The sequence below is a fragment of the Colobus angolensis genome, unplaced genomic scaffold (assembly GCF_000951035.1).
Source record: "Colobus angolensis palliatus isolate OR3802 unplaced genomic scaffold, Cang.pa_1.0 Scaffold71, whole genome shotgun sequence".
In the NCBI taxonomy this organism is placed as follows: Eukaryota; Metazoa; Chordata; class Mammalia; order Primates; family Cercopithecidae; genus Colobus; species Colobus angolensis.
In genome coordinates this window covers 10477633-10496564 of record NW_012120821.1, presented here as the reverse complement: position 1 = coordinate 10496564, position 18932 = coordinate 10477633, and the positions used below count along the sequence as shown (strand labels likewise).

Below are 18932 nucleotides of genomic sequence, written 5' to 3'. Positions count from 1 at the left end.
AGGATCCCAACTGGCCTGTAGGACCTTGGGTGGGATGTCCCGCAGCTCCCAGGAACTCAGCTCCAGGGGAGCTTGGAGTGTGGTAGAGGCGCCTGGTGCAATGGATATCAGAAGGACTGCTTCATCCTGGACCATGGCAAGGACGGGAAAATCTTTGTCTGGAAAGGTACTGGGGACAGGGGAAGGATCCCAACTGGCCTGTAGGACCTTGGGTGGGATGTCCCACAGCTCCCAGGAACTCAGCTCCAGGGGAGCTTGGAGTGTGGTAGAGGCGCCTGGTGCAATGGATATCAGAAGTCTTGGGCTGATGCCTTGGTTTTGCAATTGATGTACTGTGTGATCTTGGGCACTTTACTTACCCTCTCTGGGCCTCAGATTCCTGATCTGGGCTAAAATGGGTGTTTCCCAAGTGCATTATAACGTCAGTTCTCTGAGACGCTAATTGGCATCCTGAAGAAATTATGTAGAAAACATCTTAACTGTATGGTCAGAGAAGTTCATGGGCAACAGTGGATTTAAAAATGTTCAAGTTTGTTTACTGTAGGACTTTTAACTTGTGCATTCACGGGGGTGCTTTTCATGAAGATGATCTGGTTTCGGAAATGCTAAGCTAGAAGTTCATAAACTCTTTGGGTACTATCTTGTGGGAATTCTCTTGGAAACCGTTGGCCCAGATGTTTCTTAGAGGCTCTGAGATCTTCTGAGAGGACCCATTAGTATCCTCCCCTGATTCTGTAAGGCTCATCTTGGGGAAGAGGACAGAGGAGAGGGAGACAGCAGGAGGACAGAGAGAAAGGGAGAGAGTGGGGAGAAAGAGAGAGAGAGAAACTATTATAATTATTACTCTCTAGGCATCCTGGGCCCTGGGCCAGCTGATCGGGACCTTGGCCTTGGCAGTGAGAAGGCTGGGACTGAGGGCCAGCATTGGCTGGCCAGGAGCTCCTTGGCACAGGAATGCCCTCAGGGTGGCAGCTTTTCACTCACTGAGGAACCTAGGTCAAGTAATTTAATGTCTCTAAGACCCTGGTTTCCTTATAGATACTCAGGAACAAGATAGCAATTTTTTTTATTACTTAAGACTGTTCCGTGGATTAAATAATCTATGTATAGTTCTAAGCACAAAATACATGCTCACTAAATGGACCACAATCGTGTTGTGATTGGTGTCATTGGCCAGCCCCAGGCTGGACTCCAGGAGCTCTAGTGAGTGGTCAGCTCTGGGGGTCTCTGGCCTTGGCTATCCACTGTCTAAGAAGAGTAGGGAGGGAAGTTTGGCAGCTCCTTCTCCTGGACCGTTGGAGGTCAGGATGCAGCAGGATCCCGGGCCCCTAACCCTCCATCACTTCCTCTGGCTACTGACAGGCAAGCAGGCTAACACGGAGGAGAGGAAGGCTGCCCTCAAAACAGCCTCTGACTTCATCACCAAGATGGACTACCCCAAGCAGACCCAGGTGAGTCTTGGAGGCCAGGTAGGATGGGAAGGGGTGGCTCCTGTTTGGAGGGGATGGGCTGGAGTAGGGCGGGTGTCCCACCCTCAGTGTGGATGGGGTATCTGAGGCTCCCCTGGAGACCCTTGCTGGGCAGCCCAGCCACATTCTGCTCCTCCACCTCCCCTCCCCAGGTCTCGGTCCTTCCCGAGGGCGGTGAGACCCCACTGTTCAAGCAGTTCTTCAAGAACTGGCGGGACCCAGACCAGACAGATGGCCTGGGCTTGTCCTACCTTTCCAGCCATATCGCCAATGTGGAGCGCGTGCCCTTCGACGCCGCCACCCTGCACACCTCCACTGCCATGGCCGCCCAACACGGCATGGATGATGATGGCACAGGCCAGAAACAGGTACCTTTAGGGCCTGGGGTGTGTGTGTCCAGGCCCCTCCCTCACTTTCCCCATGCACTGCCTCTTGCTTCCCCAAGGAGGTTTCTCTCTGAGGTTTGCACAATTTTGGTAGCTGAGATTCTTTGGTGTTACTTAGTTTTTACAGCCAATGCACCCTGACCACCTACTGTGTATCAGGCCCTGGGCCAAGTGTCTTGGCCCCACCTTGTCCCGAGGAGTGCCTGGTCTGGGAGGGGAGTTGACCACAGCCACAGATCTGTGTGATCAGTGGAAGATGGGAGGGAGCACAGGGGATTGTGGGGACACAGGAAGAGCAGCGGGGGTGGTTGGTCAGGGCAGCCTGCACAGAGACGGGAACCCTTGGGTGGGGTCTCAGAGTAGGAGTAGGGCTTTGCTGCCGGAGAAGAAGAGCGGAGAGTGGTGGGCGTTCCAGGCGGGACTCGCTATGTTCGGAAAGGAGGGAGCTGTCCCAGGGGGCTAGTGCTGATGGCATCCCCAGGGAGGGGCCTTGAATGCCAGTTTCAAGGGTGTGAACTTGATCCTCTAACCAGGGGGTGCTAGTGAGGGGTTTTTCTTTTTATTAAATCAGAAATGCAACAAGCTCAGATCTATGCTTTATCTTTTTTTTTTTTTTAAATAGAGACAGGGTCTTGCTATGTTGCCCAGGCTAGTTTCAAACTCCTGGGGCTCAAGCAATTCTCCTGCCTCGGCCCCCCAAAGTGTTGGAATTACAGGCATGAGCCACTGCACCCGGCGAAAATGGGTTGGAATATGACTCTAGGATATCATTAGAAGGAAAAAAAATCAGTTAAAAAAATAAATAAAAGAAAACTAAGAAAGTGGGTTGGAGGCAGGAGAATGAAGGTAGAGAGCTTATGGGGAGCTTATTCTAATAGTTTAGGGGAGAGATGATGACCTTGAGACTAAGAAGGTCACCGTGGAGAAGGGGAAGAGGGCTGTGGGGTTCAGAGGTGTTTAGAAGGTAGAATCCGCTTCAGGCAAACTTGATTCCATTCCTAATGATAGGAATAACAAACATGTTCATTTTTATGTATTATTGTTTTTGGTTTAGTATTATTAGCATTCTTTCATTGCTTCAGTAGGTAGGGATAATGCAATGAAAACATTCCGTGTGGGGCGGTGTGGTAAGAACCCTGGCAGCCTAACTGTGAGACTTTGGGCAAGTTACATAACCTCTTTGAGCTTTACTTTCTCACCTGTAAAGTAGGGTTTCATCCCACTCCATCACCTTCAAGAATGTTCAAAATCAGAGATAGAGATTCTAGGATTCTGTTTCCCAGGACTTGGACAACTCCGTGTCTCCATAGCTCCACCAGGTGGCGCTGCTGGGCCTATGACCACTTGGAAAAATCGGTGTCACCAGAACACTGCAGACACCTGCCAGCAGGGGTCACGCTGAGGTCGCCTCGTGGTGGCCCTGCCTCTGCAGATGACCCATATATGAAATTCCTGGCAGGCCCAGCATGGTGGCTCACGCCTGTAATCCCAGCACTTTGGGAGGTCGAGGCGGGCGGATCACCTGAGGTCAGGAGTTCAAGACCAGCCTGGCCAACATGGTGAAACCCGGTCTGTACTAAAAATACAAAACTTAGCCAGCCGTGGTGGCAGGTGCTTGTAATCTCAGCTACTAGGGAGGCTGAGAGAGAAGACTTGCTTGAACCTGGGAGGCAGCGGTTGCAGTGAGCCGAGATTGCGCCATTACATTCTAGCCTGGGTGACAAGAGTGAAACCTTGTCTCAAAAAAAAAAAAAAAAAGAGGAGAATCCAGGCAGCTCAGTAACAATAGAGATAATGGTGATATTAGTAAAACAATAATAATACTTAATAAGAGCAGCTGCTACCTACAGAGCAGTTCCCTTGTGCCAGGCCCTATGTTAGACTTTCATGAGTAACTCATTTGAGCCTCACAATACTTTGAGGTAGGTACTATAATTATCCCCATTTTTCAGATGGGAAAACTGAGGCTAAGAGCGATTAAACCGGTTGTGTGAGGTCTCATGGCCCGGAAGGGGATGAGGGGCCTGATTTGGGGTCTGTGTCTGGCTCCTCCCCTCACTGTACTGCATTCCTTTGGAGCTGCCTTGACAATCCTCAGCAAAGAACAAACAGCCTGGGGCAGGGCATGGTATGAGGGTCCCAGGCGGGAACCCTGGCCGGGAGTCCTAGCCCTGCCTCCTAGTGGCTCTGTGAGTCGGGCAAACTATTTAACTCCAGTCCGAGCCCAAGTGATTAAAAGTTCATCCCATGGTCTAACCACAACCTACCACGCTGTGGTTTCCTGGCTTGCCTGAGCTGGGGGGTGGGGGTGCTGCCCAGCATCTGACCCCAGCTTTGCTCCACAGATCTGGAGAATTGAAGGCTCCAGCAAAGTACCCGTGGACCCTGCCACATATGGACAGTTCTATGGAGGAGACAGCTACATCATTCTGTACAACTACCGCCATGGAGGCCGCCAGGGGCAGATAATCTACAACTGGTGAGGTTCTGGGGCCATCAGTGTGTGTCGTGGGGTCACTGGCTGGGCCCCGAGCAGGACTGAAGACAGACTGAAGACAGACTGAGGGTGTGAGGGCCTGAGGTGGGACTGCCACTCCCTGCTGGGAGAGACTCTTGTCCACAGGGCAACACACTTGCTTATTTCTCCAAACAACTTTTAAACTCTTCTTACCAAATGATTATACATCTATCGTAGGAGGTATAGTGAGTGTGGAGAAACAAACAGAACATCTCCCGCAAATCCATGCCAAGTACTGTGCACACTAGGGTCTATCCTCCCACACATATTTTTCAAGCCAAAATTTGTTTTATTTTATTTTTATTTATTTAGTTATTTATTTTATTTATTTTGAGACAGAGTTTTGCTGTTGTTGCCCAGGCTGGAGCGCAATAGTGTGGTCTCCCTCACTACAACCTCTGCCTCCCGAGTTCAAGCGATTCTCCTGCCTCAGTCTCCCTAGTAGCTGGGATTACAGAGGCCCACCACCATGCCTGGCTACTTTTTTGTATTTTTAGTAGAGACAGGGGTTTCACCATGTTGGCCAGGCTGGTCTCAAACTCCTGACCTCAGGTGATCCACCTACCTCAGCCTCCCAAAGTTCTGGGGTTACAGGCGTGAGCTACCACACCCAGCCCCCAAATTATTTTAAAACAGAGAATACATTTACATGGTTCAAAAATCAAAATAGATTATAAAGGTATTTATTGAGAAATCTTATTCCCACCCCTGTCCCTCTCTACCTCATTCTCCAGACCTCACCCCTTCTTGGGTAACTGCTTTAATCTCTTGCACATCCTTCTGGTAACTCTTTGTGAAAAAAATATATATGCAAATAATTTATAGCCTAGTCCCTCCCTTCCTTACACAAAAGGTAGCATATTTTGTGTATTGCCCTGCACCTTGCTTTTCTGACTCCGCTCTTCCTAGAGATCAATAATGTCAGTACATAGAGAGCTTCCTCATTCTTTTTTACAGTTGTGTAATAGTCCTTTGGGTGGCTGTACTATAGTTTATTTAACAGATTCCTTGATGATGCATAATTGGGTTGATTCTAGTCTTTCTCTATTACAAACATTGCTGTGATTAGTAACCTTAAACAAACATCACTTTGAACATGCAGAGAAATGCCTCTAGAGTAAGTTCCCAGAAGTGAGATTGCTGGATCAAATAGTAACTGCACTTGTCATTTTGACAGATAGCCCCCAATTTCCCTCGATAGTGTTTGTAGCATTTTACATTCCCACCAAGCAACCTGTGAGAGCCCCTGGTTCCCTGTAGTCACACCTGTGGCTTGTGTGGTCAAACTTTTGGGCGTTTGTCAATCTTACGGTTTATAAAATGGTGTCTCAGTGTATTTTTAACTTGTATTTCTCTTACTATACAGTCTAAAACTTTTTGTCTGATTATTGACTGTTGGATTTTTTTCTTGCGATTATCATGCCTCAGCCTCCCGAGTAGCTGGGACAACTTGCCACTACTCACCACCATGCCTGGCTACTTTTTGTACTTTAGTATGGATGGGGTTTTGCCATGTTGCCCAGGCTGGTCTCGAACTCCTCAAGCGATCTGCTTGCCTCAGCCTCCCAAAGTGTTGGGATTATAGGCATGAGCCACCATGCCCGGCTGGATTCCTTCTTTTTTAAACTTATTTTGAAATAATATTAGACTTGCTGAAAAGTTGCAAAACTAGTACAGACAGTTCTTGTATATCCGTTACCCAATGGAATATTCACCTATGTTCACATCTTACATAACCATAGCACAATTAACAAAGCCAGGAAGCGAACACTGACACAATACTACTTACTAATCTATAGGCTTTACCTAAATTTCCCCAGTTTTCCTATTACTGTGTGGTTTTTGTTTTGTTTTGGTTTTTGGTTTTTTTTTAGACAGCGTCTTGCTCTGTCACCAAGCTGGACTACAGTGGTGTGATTTTGGCTCACTGTAACCTCTGCCTCCCAGGTTCAGGCAATTCTCCTGCCTCAGCCGCCCGAATATCTGGGACTACAGGTGTGCGCCACCACACCCGGCTAATTTTTGTATTTTTAGTAGTGATGGGGTTTCACCATGTTGGACAGGCTGGTTTCGAACTCCTGACCTCAACTGATCTGCCTACCTTGGCCTCCCAAAGTGCTGGGATGACAGGCATGAGCCATTGCACCTGGCCCCCACTACTGTTCTTTTCCTGATCTAGGATCTAACCCAGGATCCCACATGGCATTTACTTATGTCTCTGAAGTCTCTGAATCTATGGCAGTTTCCCAGTCTTTCCTTTTTTTCATGACCTTGATACTTTAAAAGAGTACTGGCCAGTTATTTTGTAGAATGCCTCTCAATTTGACAACCCCAGACATTTAAAAACAGCTTAAATTTTTTTTTCACTAGATAATACACACACCTGGCACAAAATTTGTGAGAAGACTGTTTAAAAAATTAGCTGCATCAGCACATTGATATGTCAGATTTTGTTTGCTTATATGACGACATACGTTGGTTATGGAAAACTTAGACAATATGCAAAGAGGTGGGGTAGAAAGGCAAAATCCCCCTGAATCTTCCCTCTAAGAGCGATCACCATGGACCTTTTGGTGAACATGTGTTCAGACCTCTCTGCACGTGTTCACGGGAAGCTTAATCACTGACATCTTTTCCCACAAATAGGCTCTCGTAACACTTGCTATTCTGCAACTTGCTTTTCCACCCAGAGAAATGTCCTGGCCACTTTTCTACATCTCAGATTTGAGTCTCAGAGCATCTTCTCTGTGGCTGTTCAGCATGGGATGACCCAGCCCGTCTCCTGAGGGACACATTTAGCATAAGGAAATCCATGCATTGCACTCAGATCTCTGTAAGCGGGCAAGATGCCAGGCTGAGAGTGGAAGTGTTGGTGTGGTTCCTGGCTCTTGTTGTTCTGAGAGAGTGCCCTTCCCTCTCTATCTGTTTCATTACTGGTAACGGGGAGATGTGTAGGTTTCTCAGACTCAGGGTAAGGGAGAGGCTCAGGGCTCTGTGTACACCTTGGTGCTGAATCTCAATTCCCCTTCCAGGCAGGGTGCCCAGTCTACCCAGGATGAGGTCGCTGCATCTGCCATCCTGACAGCTCAGCTGGATGAGGAGCTGGGAGGTACCCCTGTTCAGGTGAGCCCAGCCCACCGCCTCTCTGGGCTGCAGCCTGAGCCTTGTCCTTCTCTTCACTCATCTGTCTGACTCTCATCCATCCATTCGTTTGTCCATCTGTCCATCCATCCATCCATCTATCCATCCATCCGTCCGTCCATCCATCCATGGAACAGGTATTTATTTAGGGCTTCCATGTGTTCTACGCTACATCTGTAGCCATGGACAACAGGCACACTGCCCCTGCCCTAATGGGCTTTGCTTTCTTGGGTGGTAGTAGGCATTCAACACACATGCACACCAATGGCTGTGACAGTGCAGTGAATGAAATTGACAAAACCTTGGGGAGAGAGACATGGGAGAGGCGGCGTGGCTGAGCACGGATGTGGAACCAGCATGCTTGGGTTTGAATCCTGTCCTTACCTCTGGCAACTTTGGGCAAGTCACTTAGCCTCTCTGTGCCTCTGTGTCCTCAAAATAGGGGTAATAACAGTACCATCCCACAGGATTGCTGTGGGGATTAAGAGTTAACATTTGTAAGCACTTAGAGCCATGCCTGGCATGTAAGAAGTCCCTCCCTTATACACATGTGTTATGTACAAGGACGTAGATCCCGGGTAGGATCCTATTGGATTAGAAAAGCCCACCCTGTCACAGGAGGGGACTGTTCAACTGGGACCTAATGCACGAGTAGGAGTTGCTCAGACAGAGTGAAGGAAAGCACATTCTGGGTAAAGGGTGGTACACATGCAAAGGCCCTGAGGTGGGAGGGGGCATTGGGTGTTAAAGCAAGGGGAAAGTGCCCTGATTTGAGGCTAGAGAGGTGCTCAGAGGGGCCAGACCACCAGAGGCCATGGTGACGTTGATGCTTGATGCTGAGAACAACAGGAAGTTGCTGAATGGTAAGTCTGAGCTGTAGTGATTTCTGGTTTAAAAAGTCGCTCTGGCCAGTAGGGGGCGCTGGAGGGCAGCAGAGCTGGTTTGTGGAGATGAGCGGGAAGCGACAACAATTGTGCTTCCTTCACACTGTGGTAGGAGTGGGCAGGGCTCTAGATAGGAATTGGGGGTTTGTGCCCTGACCTTTGCCTATGATAGTCTGGGTGCTGGGCACTAAATGAGATGACCATCTTAGCTCAGTGCATCCTGACAACTGCCTTGGGAGTAGCATCCTTGGCTGCATTTTTCAGAAGACGAATCCAAGAGGTTGAGACACGTGCCCAAGTTCTCACCATCAGGGTGGAGTTGGAGTCTAAGCCCTAACTCAGCGGTGGTGGGTCGTGGTGGGAAGCGACTGCCATACGCCCGACACACGTGTGAGATTTTCTTCTGGACATAGTTAGCTGGGGCCACAGTAAGGTGCCACACACAGGGCAGGAGCAGATGTGAGGGTGTACATCTTCCCTGCCTCATTCCCACCACCAAGCCCCTGGCTGTTTCCTGCATCTGGGGTGCACTGGCTGTGCAGGAGGGAGTTTTCCAGATCTGGAATGCTCTGTTCTTACACTCTACTGGCAGTCATGCCCAGGCCTGACGTCAGCATTCTAGAAGAATGTCCACCAGCAATCCCTGTGCTTCTATTTAAGGGAATATTTGCAAACACAGGCTCTCCTGGTTCTTAGACCAGGCTGAGGGTCAGGAAGGCACGTCCTCATGGAGGTGGAGAGCAGCCACAGCAGCAGTACCCTGGGGACCTCAGGCAATAGCGCTGTCTCTGCCCTTCCTGGAAGTCTGCTGTCCCTGCCTGTGTGTTCTCGGGTCACATTCCATGCCACACACAGACACAAGCATGATGGCTTCGTCTGCAAGGGTGGGCCCAGTGCGACACAGAAGGACTGAGGCCTGCCTCCAAGGTCCCTGACTCGCTCTCCTGTCTGTCTGCCAGAGCCGTGTGGTCCAAGGCAAGGAGCCGGCACACCTCATGAGCCTGTTTGGTGGGAAGCCCATGATCATCTACAAGGGCGGCACCTCCCGCGAGGGCGGGCAGACAGCCCCTGCCAGCACCCGCCTCTTCCAGGTCCGCGCCAACAGCGCTGGAGCCACGCGGGCTGTCGAGGTAATTTCCAGGTCCTGGATCACAGAAGGGATTGGCCTCCCTGAAACCTCCCAGCTGGATGACCAGATGTCCAGGCACAGGATGGGGGCGGGGGTGGCGGGGGGCGCTGAGTGAGTGGGTAAGAAGCAGCTTTTTGTATCTTCCTGCCCTGGCCACAGGGTTGTCTGTCTTAGACTTCCCCGTTTCAAGGATGCCCAGTGTCCCTTGCACACTTTGCATAGTGGAGAGCTCACTGCCTACCATTCTGTACAATCGGGATGCCATTCCTGATTACATTCCAGTTGGCTGCTGTCCCTTTCATGGAGGAAGGCACAGATCAGGACATGATTCCCAGGATGGTTTGAGCAGCCTAGAGGGGAATGGGACTCTCACCTCCTTTGTTCTGGGCACTCCACTTCTGTTAGTCACAGTGCATCAGTGACTCATGGGAGTCAACCAAGGCCATCAGGGTCCAAAGTCTGTGCCCTCAGCTCTGATGGGCTGTGTTCCTCCAAGTCGCCACCCGAGAGCTAGCCCTGCTGCAGGGTCTCCTGGGCTGTGAGGAGGGGGCTGAGGGCTTTTTGTCTGGTTCCTGATTAACCAAGCTCTACCCTCCCAGGTACTGCCTAAGGCTGGTGCACTGAACTCCAACGATGCCTTTGTCCTGAAAACCCCCTCAGCTGCCTACCTGTGGGTGGGTACAGGAGCCAGTGAGGCAGAGAAGACGGGGGCCCAGGAGCTGCTCAGGGTGCTACGGGCCCAACCTGTGCAGGTGGCAGAAGGCAGCGAGCCAGGTAGGAGCTGGGGTGGGGGGCCTGCTGCTCTCCAGGATGCAGCTGTTAGGTTTCCCTTCTTTCCTTGGGCTTGGGGGCTCTAAATCCTCCCCATGCCCCAGGGCCTGTCCCCTAATGTATGTTAAATAAAAGCAGTTGCTTTAAAATGAGGGCTATGGTCAGAGAGAAGGGGGTCTCCAGGAGCTAAAGAAAGGAGAGCCTAGCCTGGGCGTGATGGCTTATGCCTGTAATCCCAGCACTTTGGGAGGCTAAGGCAGGTAGATTACCTGAGGTTGGGAGTTCAAGACTAACCTGACCAACATGGAGAAACCCCGTCTGTACTAAAAATACAAAATTAGCCGGGCATGGTGGTGCATGCCTGTAATCCCAGCTACTCAGGAGGCTGAGGCAGGAGAATCACTTGAACCCGGGAGGTGGAGATTGCGGTGAGCTGAGATCATGCTATTGCACTCCAGCCTGGGCAACAGGAGTAAAACTCCGTCTCAAAAAAAAAAAAAAAGAAAGAAAGACAGAAAGAAAGGAGAGCCCAGTGTGGGAAGGAGCAGTTGGGCTGGGGAAGGAGTAGTTGGGCTGTGGAAGGAGGCGGTCCCTCGCTACGAAACCTAGAAAGGTGGTAGGCAGGGCTGATAGCATCAGAGGGGCAGTGGGCTCTTTGCATCTCTAGACTCCCCATGGACAGAAATGCCACCAGCCTGCTCTGTTTCCAGAAGGTGGGCCGGGAAGCTCTTCCTTCTGCCAGTCTGCAGTCTTTTTACTGTTACTTTGAGTTCATTCCCAGCTGCTTGATGCTTAACAGAAATGGAGAAGGGTGACTTGGTCTAAAGCAGCTCTGTGCAGCAGAACCTTCTATGCAGATGGATGTTCTGTGTCTGCCGGGTCCAATTTGGCAGCCACCAGTCACCTGTGGCTGTTGAGCACCTGAAATGCGACCAGTGGGAATTTGTGGGAATGAGGAACTGAACTTTCTATTGAATTTAATTTTAATGAATTTAAATGTAAGTGGCTACACATGGACAGAGCAGGTATAGTGGAAAGAATATGGGCATTCGAATCAGATGAGATTTGTATCCTGGTCTTAACACTTACCATCTGTGTGACCCTGAGTGTTGCTTAACCTCTCTGAGCCACATCGCCTCGTTAGCTGAGTGGAGCTAATGATCCTCATCCTGCAATGCTGTCGTCAGCCTCAAGCCAATAGCAGTCCTGACTGTGTCACTCCTGCCAAGTCTGCCCTCTCTGGGCCTCTATTTCGCCACCTTCCAATTCCCTCAGGCCTCTTCCCTCCGGACCTGCTGGGATTTTAGGATGGAGGGAGAAGGGGAAGAGCAGTTGGTTGGGCTTGGGCAGGGCTGGTCCCAGGGTCTGATGAGATGGGAGAGAGGGGTGATGGCATCCCTCAGCAAACTGGCATGGCCTCCCCTCACAGATGGCTTCTGGGAGGCCCTGGGCGGGAAGGCTGCCTACCGCACATCCCCACGGCTGAAGGACAAGAAGATGGATGCCCATCCTCCTCGCCTCTTTGCCTGCTCCAACAAGATTGGACGTTTTGTGGTGAGCCCCTGCTGAGGTCACACCTCTGCTTTCCCCTCGGGAGACAAGTTCCACGGTACTGGTCGGAAGCAGAGGCAGGAGAAACAGTTCTGATGGCATGGCACAGAGGAAGGGGCCCCCTGCCAGCTGCAACCAGCTGTGCCACTCCCTCAGGGGGCAGAGAGAGGAAGCCCACCCAGGGGAGGGAAGACATCTCACTGATGCTCTTTCGTTCCTTCCCAGATCGAAGAGGTTCCTGGTGAGCTCATGCAGGAAGACCTGGCTATGGATGATGTCATGCTTCTGGACACCTGGGACCAGGTGGGTGAAGGACAAGTGAAGGCTGTCTCTGCCAGAGGGAGTGGGAGAAACTAGACTTCCAATTCTGTGATCAGTTGCTAGAAGGACCTAAAAGAGGCAGTGCCAGGTGTTGCCAGAAAAGTCTCTAGGCTACTGGAAGTCACTTCCTTTTTCTGAGCTTCCATTTCCTCATCTGTAAACTGGGAGTGGCGGTACCTTCCTTGCAGATACACTCACCTTGAAAGCTGCAAAATGCCCTATAAAGCCAAATCACATGACCTTCATCATTCTCTCCCAGGCCTTGCAGGAGCATGAACTCTTCCTTTAAATCTGCTGGCGGGGGATGTTGAACTTAGCAGCATCTTGTTTGCAGGCATAAACTGTCCAGTGTCACCTAGCGACTCTAGAGGGCTCCTGCTTCTGGTTTGAGGGCTCTTGGCTCTGTCTCCACTTCATCTCCTAGAGAAGGCCATTATGTAGGACTTCCTGGCAGGGGAAGGTGCCATTCACTCACTCAACCAATATTAATTGGGCACTGCTTTGTACCAGGTGCTTTATGTTTGAGATGCTAGGGATAGAGCAATAAATAAAGTAGGCGTTTTCCTGCCCTCCCAGGGCTTACGTTCTCACGGGGGTGTCAGGTCAGTCATCTTTCCTATCAAGGTGGCTTCTCCCAGCGTCCTCAGAGTTATGGAGTGACTGACCACGAAGGCATAAGACTACACTACCCACAGTGCTGCTCGAAATCCCCGGTTGGAAGATCAGGACCAAAAATGGTTGCTGCTTGAGCCATTCAGCAGTTGTCATTGATTGATCCATTGACTACTTAATCTGTTTGTTCATCTGTTAGGGATTCAGTCAGCCGACATTTATTCAGCACTACTGTCTTCCAGGCAAATGCTGAGTGCTGAGAATCCTATGATAAGCAAAATAGATAGAATGCCTGCCTTCGAGGGGCTTCCACTTTAGTTGGGAACACATTTATAAATAAGTAAGAGAGGGCCAGACATGATGGCTCATGCTTGCAAACCCAGCACTTTGAGAGGCTGAGGTGGGCAAATCAGTTGAGGTCAGGAGTTCAAGACCAGCCTGGCCAACATGGTGAAACCCTGTCTCTACTAAAAATACAAAAAAATTAGCCAGGTGTGGTGGTGGGTGCCTGTAATCCCAGCTACTCAGGAGGTTGAGGCAGAATCACTTGAACCCAGGAGGCGGAGGTTGCAGTGAGCTGAGATCACGCCACTGCACTCCAGTCTGGATGACAGAGTGAGACTCTGTCTTAAAAAAAGTGAGAGAAACCAAGTCTGACATTTTACTGTCTAATGCCATTTTATCGATGATAGGTGCTCTTTGAAGTAATATTTTAGATATGCATAAAAATAGATGATACATAAAAATCAGCTAAATAATGTGACATAGAACTTGTAACAAGACTCAAAATGGTGATAGCGGTGAGTGAGTTATTTTTATTCCAAGCCGTAGGCCCATTTTGACGAAGATGCACACAGACTGGGACGTGGTAGACTCTCAGTGCATATTTGTTGGATTAATAAATGAGTGAGAATATGTTTGGCCACTCATTTGTTGAACGAGTGAATGCCGTTCAGAGATAACTTATGGACCTTTAGAGAAGAATCTCAAACTCAATGCGTGATGGCACCTGGTTGGCAGTGTTAGCGAGTGAAGCAGGCTGGGATGGGGAGATGTGAAGGAGCAGTGGAGTCTGAGGCAAACTAGAACCGCTCATCTCAAAGGGGTGGCTCCTGCACAGCTTGACTGAAGTGAGGTTTGAAGGCCCAGGCTGCTAGATCCTCCAGTTTTTTAAGAGAAGTTGGTAATCTAGATTTTTATGTCACCAGTGGTTTAAAAAGACATTGTTGGCCAACACAAGGTGGTGGGTGAGCAAACAAAACATGCTTGTGGGTTGCCGGTTTTCAACCTCTGTTCCAAATTCCTCTAGTGTTAGTTCATGGGCTCTCTTAGGGCTTAAAAAGGGCTTTGTCTTTTCTGACACCTGGCCCCTCCCCAGTCTTCCTCCAGCCATGAATTTGGTCAGCGCCCCTCATGTACCTTTCACGTCTCATCTCACCTCCAGGTCTTTGTCTGGGTTGGAAAGGATTCTCAAGAAGAAGAAAAGACAGAAGCCTTGACTTCTGGTGAGGACCCAAGTCCCTGGCGGGGGTGGGGGGGTCCATTGCTTGTGGGGTGATGGGAGTGGCTTCTGTACAGGTCTGGGAATGAGCATCATTTCTAGGGGACTGATGGACAAGATAGGGTGGGGACTTCCTCCTCTGTGGCCAGCCCCTTAGAAGTCCTGCCTGGGGGTAGTGAAGAACACATCAGTTCCTTCAGAAACCCTGAGGTTCCTTCAGAAGCTTCAGGGTTTCTGAAGGAACTGATCTGTTCCAGAGGAAGGAAGGAACAGATGAGAAGTCTCTTCAAGTTCCCAGAATACTCAGGAGCTGAACTTGTCAAGGTTTAGATGTGGCAAAGCAGGCCAGGCATGGTGACTCATGCATGTAATCCCAGCATTTTGGGAGGCCAAGTCAGGAGGATCACTTGAGCCTGGGAGTTTGAGAGTAGCCCGGGCAACATAGTGAAACCCCATCTCTAGAAAAAATACAAAAAAATTAGCCAGGTGTGTTGGTGTGTAGCCGTGGTCCCAGCTACTCAGGAGGTTGAGGTCAGAGGATTGCTTGAACCCAGGAGTTCATGGCTGCTGTGAGCCATGATGGTATCACTGTACTATAGGCTGGGTGACAGAACGAGATGGTGTCTCAAAATGAAAAAAAAAAAGAAAAAGAAAGAGATGTTGCAAAGCAGATTCTGGGTAGCTGAATACATCTGATTTATGAGCTGGGAACTCAAAAGTTGGTTCCCATATCTTCCAGTAGGGGACTATAAGGGAAAGTAATAAGCTTTATGAAGCAGGTTAAGCCGTAACCCCGTCCCTTCCTGTGTTCCTGAGCAGGGTGGTAGAGAACCCACGTGGGTATCATGCCTTTAAAGGAGGATGGTGCCCAGGGCAGGGAGTGGGCAGTAGGGACAGTAGGACCATAGACCACCTGTCTTTTGACTTTTGACCTACTGTCTTTTGACCTTTGACCTTCTTTGTCAACTCCTGTCCTGAGTCACCCTCTCCCTGGTGTGGGAGGCACTAAGAATTCCTGGGGTTTCCTTTTCTTGCACGTGTGTCTGCAGCTAAGCGGTACATCGAGACGGACCCAGCCAATCGGGATCGGCGGACGCCCATCACCGTGGTGAAGCAAGGCTTTGAGCCTCCCTCCTTCGTGGGCTGGTTCCTTGGCTGGGATGATGATTACTGGTCTGTGGACCCCTTGGACAGGGCCATGGCTGAGCTGGCTGCCTGAGGAGGGGCAGGACCCACCCATGTCACCGGTCAGTGCCTTTTGGAACTGTCCTTCCCTCAAAGAGGCCTTACAGCGAGCAGAGCAACTCTGCTATGAGTGTGTGTGTATGGTTTTTTTGGTTTTTTGTTTTTTACAGTATCCAAAAATAGCCCTGCAAAAATTCAGGGTCCTTGCAAAATTGTCTAAAACGTCTGTGTTTGGGAAATTAAATTCAATAAAAACATTTTGAAGTGTGTACTCCAGTGTGGCTCAACCGTTTCCTTGTGTCCATCTGACAGTGAGAGCGAGCGTCTGCCCTATGTCCCTGGTAATTCTGAGAATGCCCAGAGAGGTGCCTAGCATTTGCCTGTGAACTAGCAGAAAAGCTGCATCCACCCCGTGTGTGAATCCTGGTGCCCTGAGAGGCGATGCCACAGTGAGATGAGAGGTGTGTAGATTGTCCTGGGGGATACCTATGTGAAAGGAAATAGGGAGGGCCCAGGCGCCGTGGCTCACACATGTAATCCCGGCACTTTGGGAGACTGAGGCGGGCGGATCACCTGAGGTCACGAGTTCGAGACCAGCCTGGCCAACATGGTGAAAGCCTGTCTTTACTAAAAATAAAAAATCAGCCAGGTGTGGTGGCACATGCCTGTAATCCTGGCTCCTCAGGAGGCTGAGGCAGAATCTCTTGAACCCAGGAGGCGGACGTTGCAGTGAGCTGAGATCGTGCCATTGCACTCCAGCCTGGGCAACAGAGCAAGATTCTGTCTCAAAAGAAAGGAAATAGGTGGGGAACCAAGGAAGACTGGGAGAGCCATCAGACCCTAGACGCAGGTCTGACCCTAGGTGGAGAAAAAAGGGAGAGAAGGTTGCACGGAATTGTCTTAGTGGTCATTTATTTAATCCAGGAAGATTTGGCAAAGCTTGTCGGCAGTCTCAAAGCCAAATTCAGTGTTCTTTTTAAATTTAATGGTATGGTCCCATTTTCATCGTTTTTTGCTGTGGCAAACTGTACATAACAGCGTATTTATTTTAACCATTTGTAAGTGTGTATTTTGGTAACATTGCATATACAGTGTTGTGTAGCCATCACCACTCTCTGTACCTAAACCTTTTTGATAATCCCCAGTATAAATGCTCTGTCCGTTAAATACTAATTCCCCATTCTTCCCTATTCGCCAGCCCCTGGTAACCTGTGTTTTACTTTCAGTCTCAGAATTTGACTATTCCAGGGACCTCATTTAAGTGGAATCACACAACATTTGTCCTCTGTGTGTGGCTTGTTTCACTTAGCAGAATGTTTTCAAGACTTATCCCTGTTGTAGCATGTATCAAACTTTCACTCCTTTTTGTGGCTGAGTAATATTCTACTGCATGTCTATACCACATCTGGTTTATTTAGCCATCAATGGACTCTTCAGTTATTTGTGCCTTTTGGCTATCATGCATAAGGCTTCTATGAACATGAGCATCTGTTTGATTCAAAGTGTTCTTGAGCCAGAGTCAGTCAGCCAGCAAAGGAATCGTGTGTCTCCTGTAAGCAGGTGTGCCTTATCTGCCCCCTGCACTCAGTCACTGGGAGGCCTGGCCTTGGGACACATGTGGAATGAAGTTCAAAGCCAGCAGCCGGAGCTCTTATCAAGTATATGCCTTGCACTGGAAAGTGGGCAGGGTGCATCCTTATAGCTGCCACATCCTGTAGCAGCTGCTTGGACCTTCCTTGCTACCTCTGGTTCCCACAGATTCATTCTGCTGCCCCAAAACTATGTGGAGAAATCACTGCAGCAGCTCAGCAGCTGCCATCGCAAGAGCTGCCCCCGGATGCTCTCAAAGTTTGCGGTCTTCAGGGTATGGGAAAGGGACTCTTCTGTGCCTTCTTGGTCCCCTGGGTCCTGACTCTCTACTCATGCTCAGCATATCACAAGTCCCTCTTGGATATTTCTATGTTGTTTCATAATCTTTTCTCCTGGGAGACTCTAAAGCAGTCCAAGGAACCTGCTGGAGGACATTCCCCAGTCCTCCCCGTCTGTCCTTTTGGTCTCTTCTCACCTTGTTTTCCCCGCTCTTGTTCTGTATCACCTCCCACCACCACTCCATCCCCATTGAGTTATGATGTGAAAGCTCCCAAGCATATGACTGTAAAAGAACAGAAACCAGCATGAGGGATTAAATGATGGGCAGGCTGTGTGTGTGTGTGTGCGTGTGTGTGTGTGTGTTTACACTGTTGTTCCCAAAGCTGGCTGATCACCCAAATTGCCCAGGGAACTTTTTAAAAGCATGGATTCCCCAAGGGCTGTTCCTTCAGAGATTCTGATTCATCTCAGAAGTGTTGAGGGTAGTGGAGAAGAAATTTTCCGGGTGAAACATGCAGAGAAGATCAAGTCACTTTCAGGCAGAGGGTGCAGCAAGTACAGGCAGGGGGCTGTGAGGGGAACAGTGTGCTCGGGGACAGACAGCAGCCTGGAGTGGCAGGCCTCTGAGCTGAGAGACGGGCTGGGGATTTGAATGCCATACCAAGGGTTTGGACTTGATCCCATAATGCCCGCCTTGCCTACCCCCAAAGGTTTGCTTTCATGGTCACAGCAATCAACTTGACAAAGTCCTGGTACAAAAGTGGCATTTACCACCCAAAGCTTCCAGGGCTTTCATGAAAGGCAGGTAGAGGCCTGTGTAGACAGAGCTAGCTTACTTCCTAGAAATTCATGGGAGTTAAAATTTCAGGTAGACCTGCCCATTAATTCTTCATTTCAGTTTATACCGGCATTCAATGGTATGGCTGTGGCCTCAAAAGAGTGCTGTGCAATGCTCTGAGAAAGAAAATAGCCTGGGGCCACTGAGATGCTGACTTCTCATTTTTCTCTCAAAGGCCAAAAAGCCAATCAGGAACACTATCACTTCAATCGCATAGTTTAACTTTCTAACAGTTGCAGACGTCATCATCTGCTGTGATGGAAAAATCATTGTGAAATAATGAGACAGATGCCAGAGGGATAATGCTAGGCTTGGATCCTGTGTCCATCTTGGGCAATTCAGTTGAACAGATATTTATTTTGTACTTACTTTGTGCAAGGCATTATAGATATAATACTTTAAAAAAACTTTTGGAGCCTCAAGTTACCTACCTGCAAAATGGTAATGCTGTATTAGTACCTATAGCTGGAGGTGGTATAATATAGTGGCTATATATATATATGGTGGCTATATATGTAATATATGGCACGCCTGCTTACAGGAGACACACGATTCCTTTGCTGGCTGACTTTGACTCTGGCTCAAGAACACTTTGAATCAAACAGATGCTCATGTTCATAGCAGCCTTATATTATACTATAAGCCTTATATGATACTATTACAGCTGGCCTTTGGAGTCAGACCTGGGTTCAAATGTAGCTCTACCACTCATTAGCAGTGTGATCTTACTTAAGTTCTTTGCCGTTTCCTTAGCTGA

The 18932-nt window shown here is 49.3% G+C and overlaps 1 protein-coding gene across 1 annotated transcript in view; it reads left to right on the top strand.

Annotated features, from left to right (window-relative positions):
- GSN (gelsolin) overlaps positions 1–15739 on the top strand; it is a 33010-nt gene extending 17271 nt beyond the window's left edge. The window contains exons 7-17 of the mRNA XM_011927393.1: positions 61–166; positions 1363–1451; positions 1622–1837; positions 4201–4334; positions 7406–7496; positions 9358–9528; positions 10127–10301; positions 11728–11852; positions 12075–12152; positions 14227–14287; positions 15333–15739. Coding sequence (XP_011782783.1) covers positions 61–166; positions 1363–1451; positions 1622–1837; positions 4201–4334; positions 7406–7496; positions 9358–9528; positions 10127–10301; positions 11728–11852; positions 12075–12152; positions 14227–14287; positions 15333–15502 — 1416 coding nt within the window. The 3' untranslated portion in view covers positions 15503–15739. The remainder of the gene's footprint in view (positions 1–60; positions 167–1362; positions 1452–1621; positions 1838–4200; positions 4335–7405; positions 7497–9357; positions 9529–10126; positions 10302–11727; positions 11853–12074; positions 12153–14226; positions 14288–15332) is intronic.
- Positions 15740–18932: the final 3193 nt, after the last annotated feature.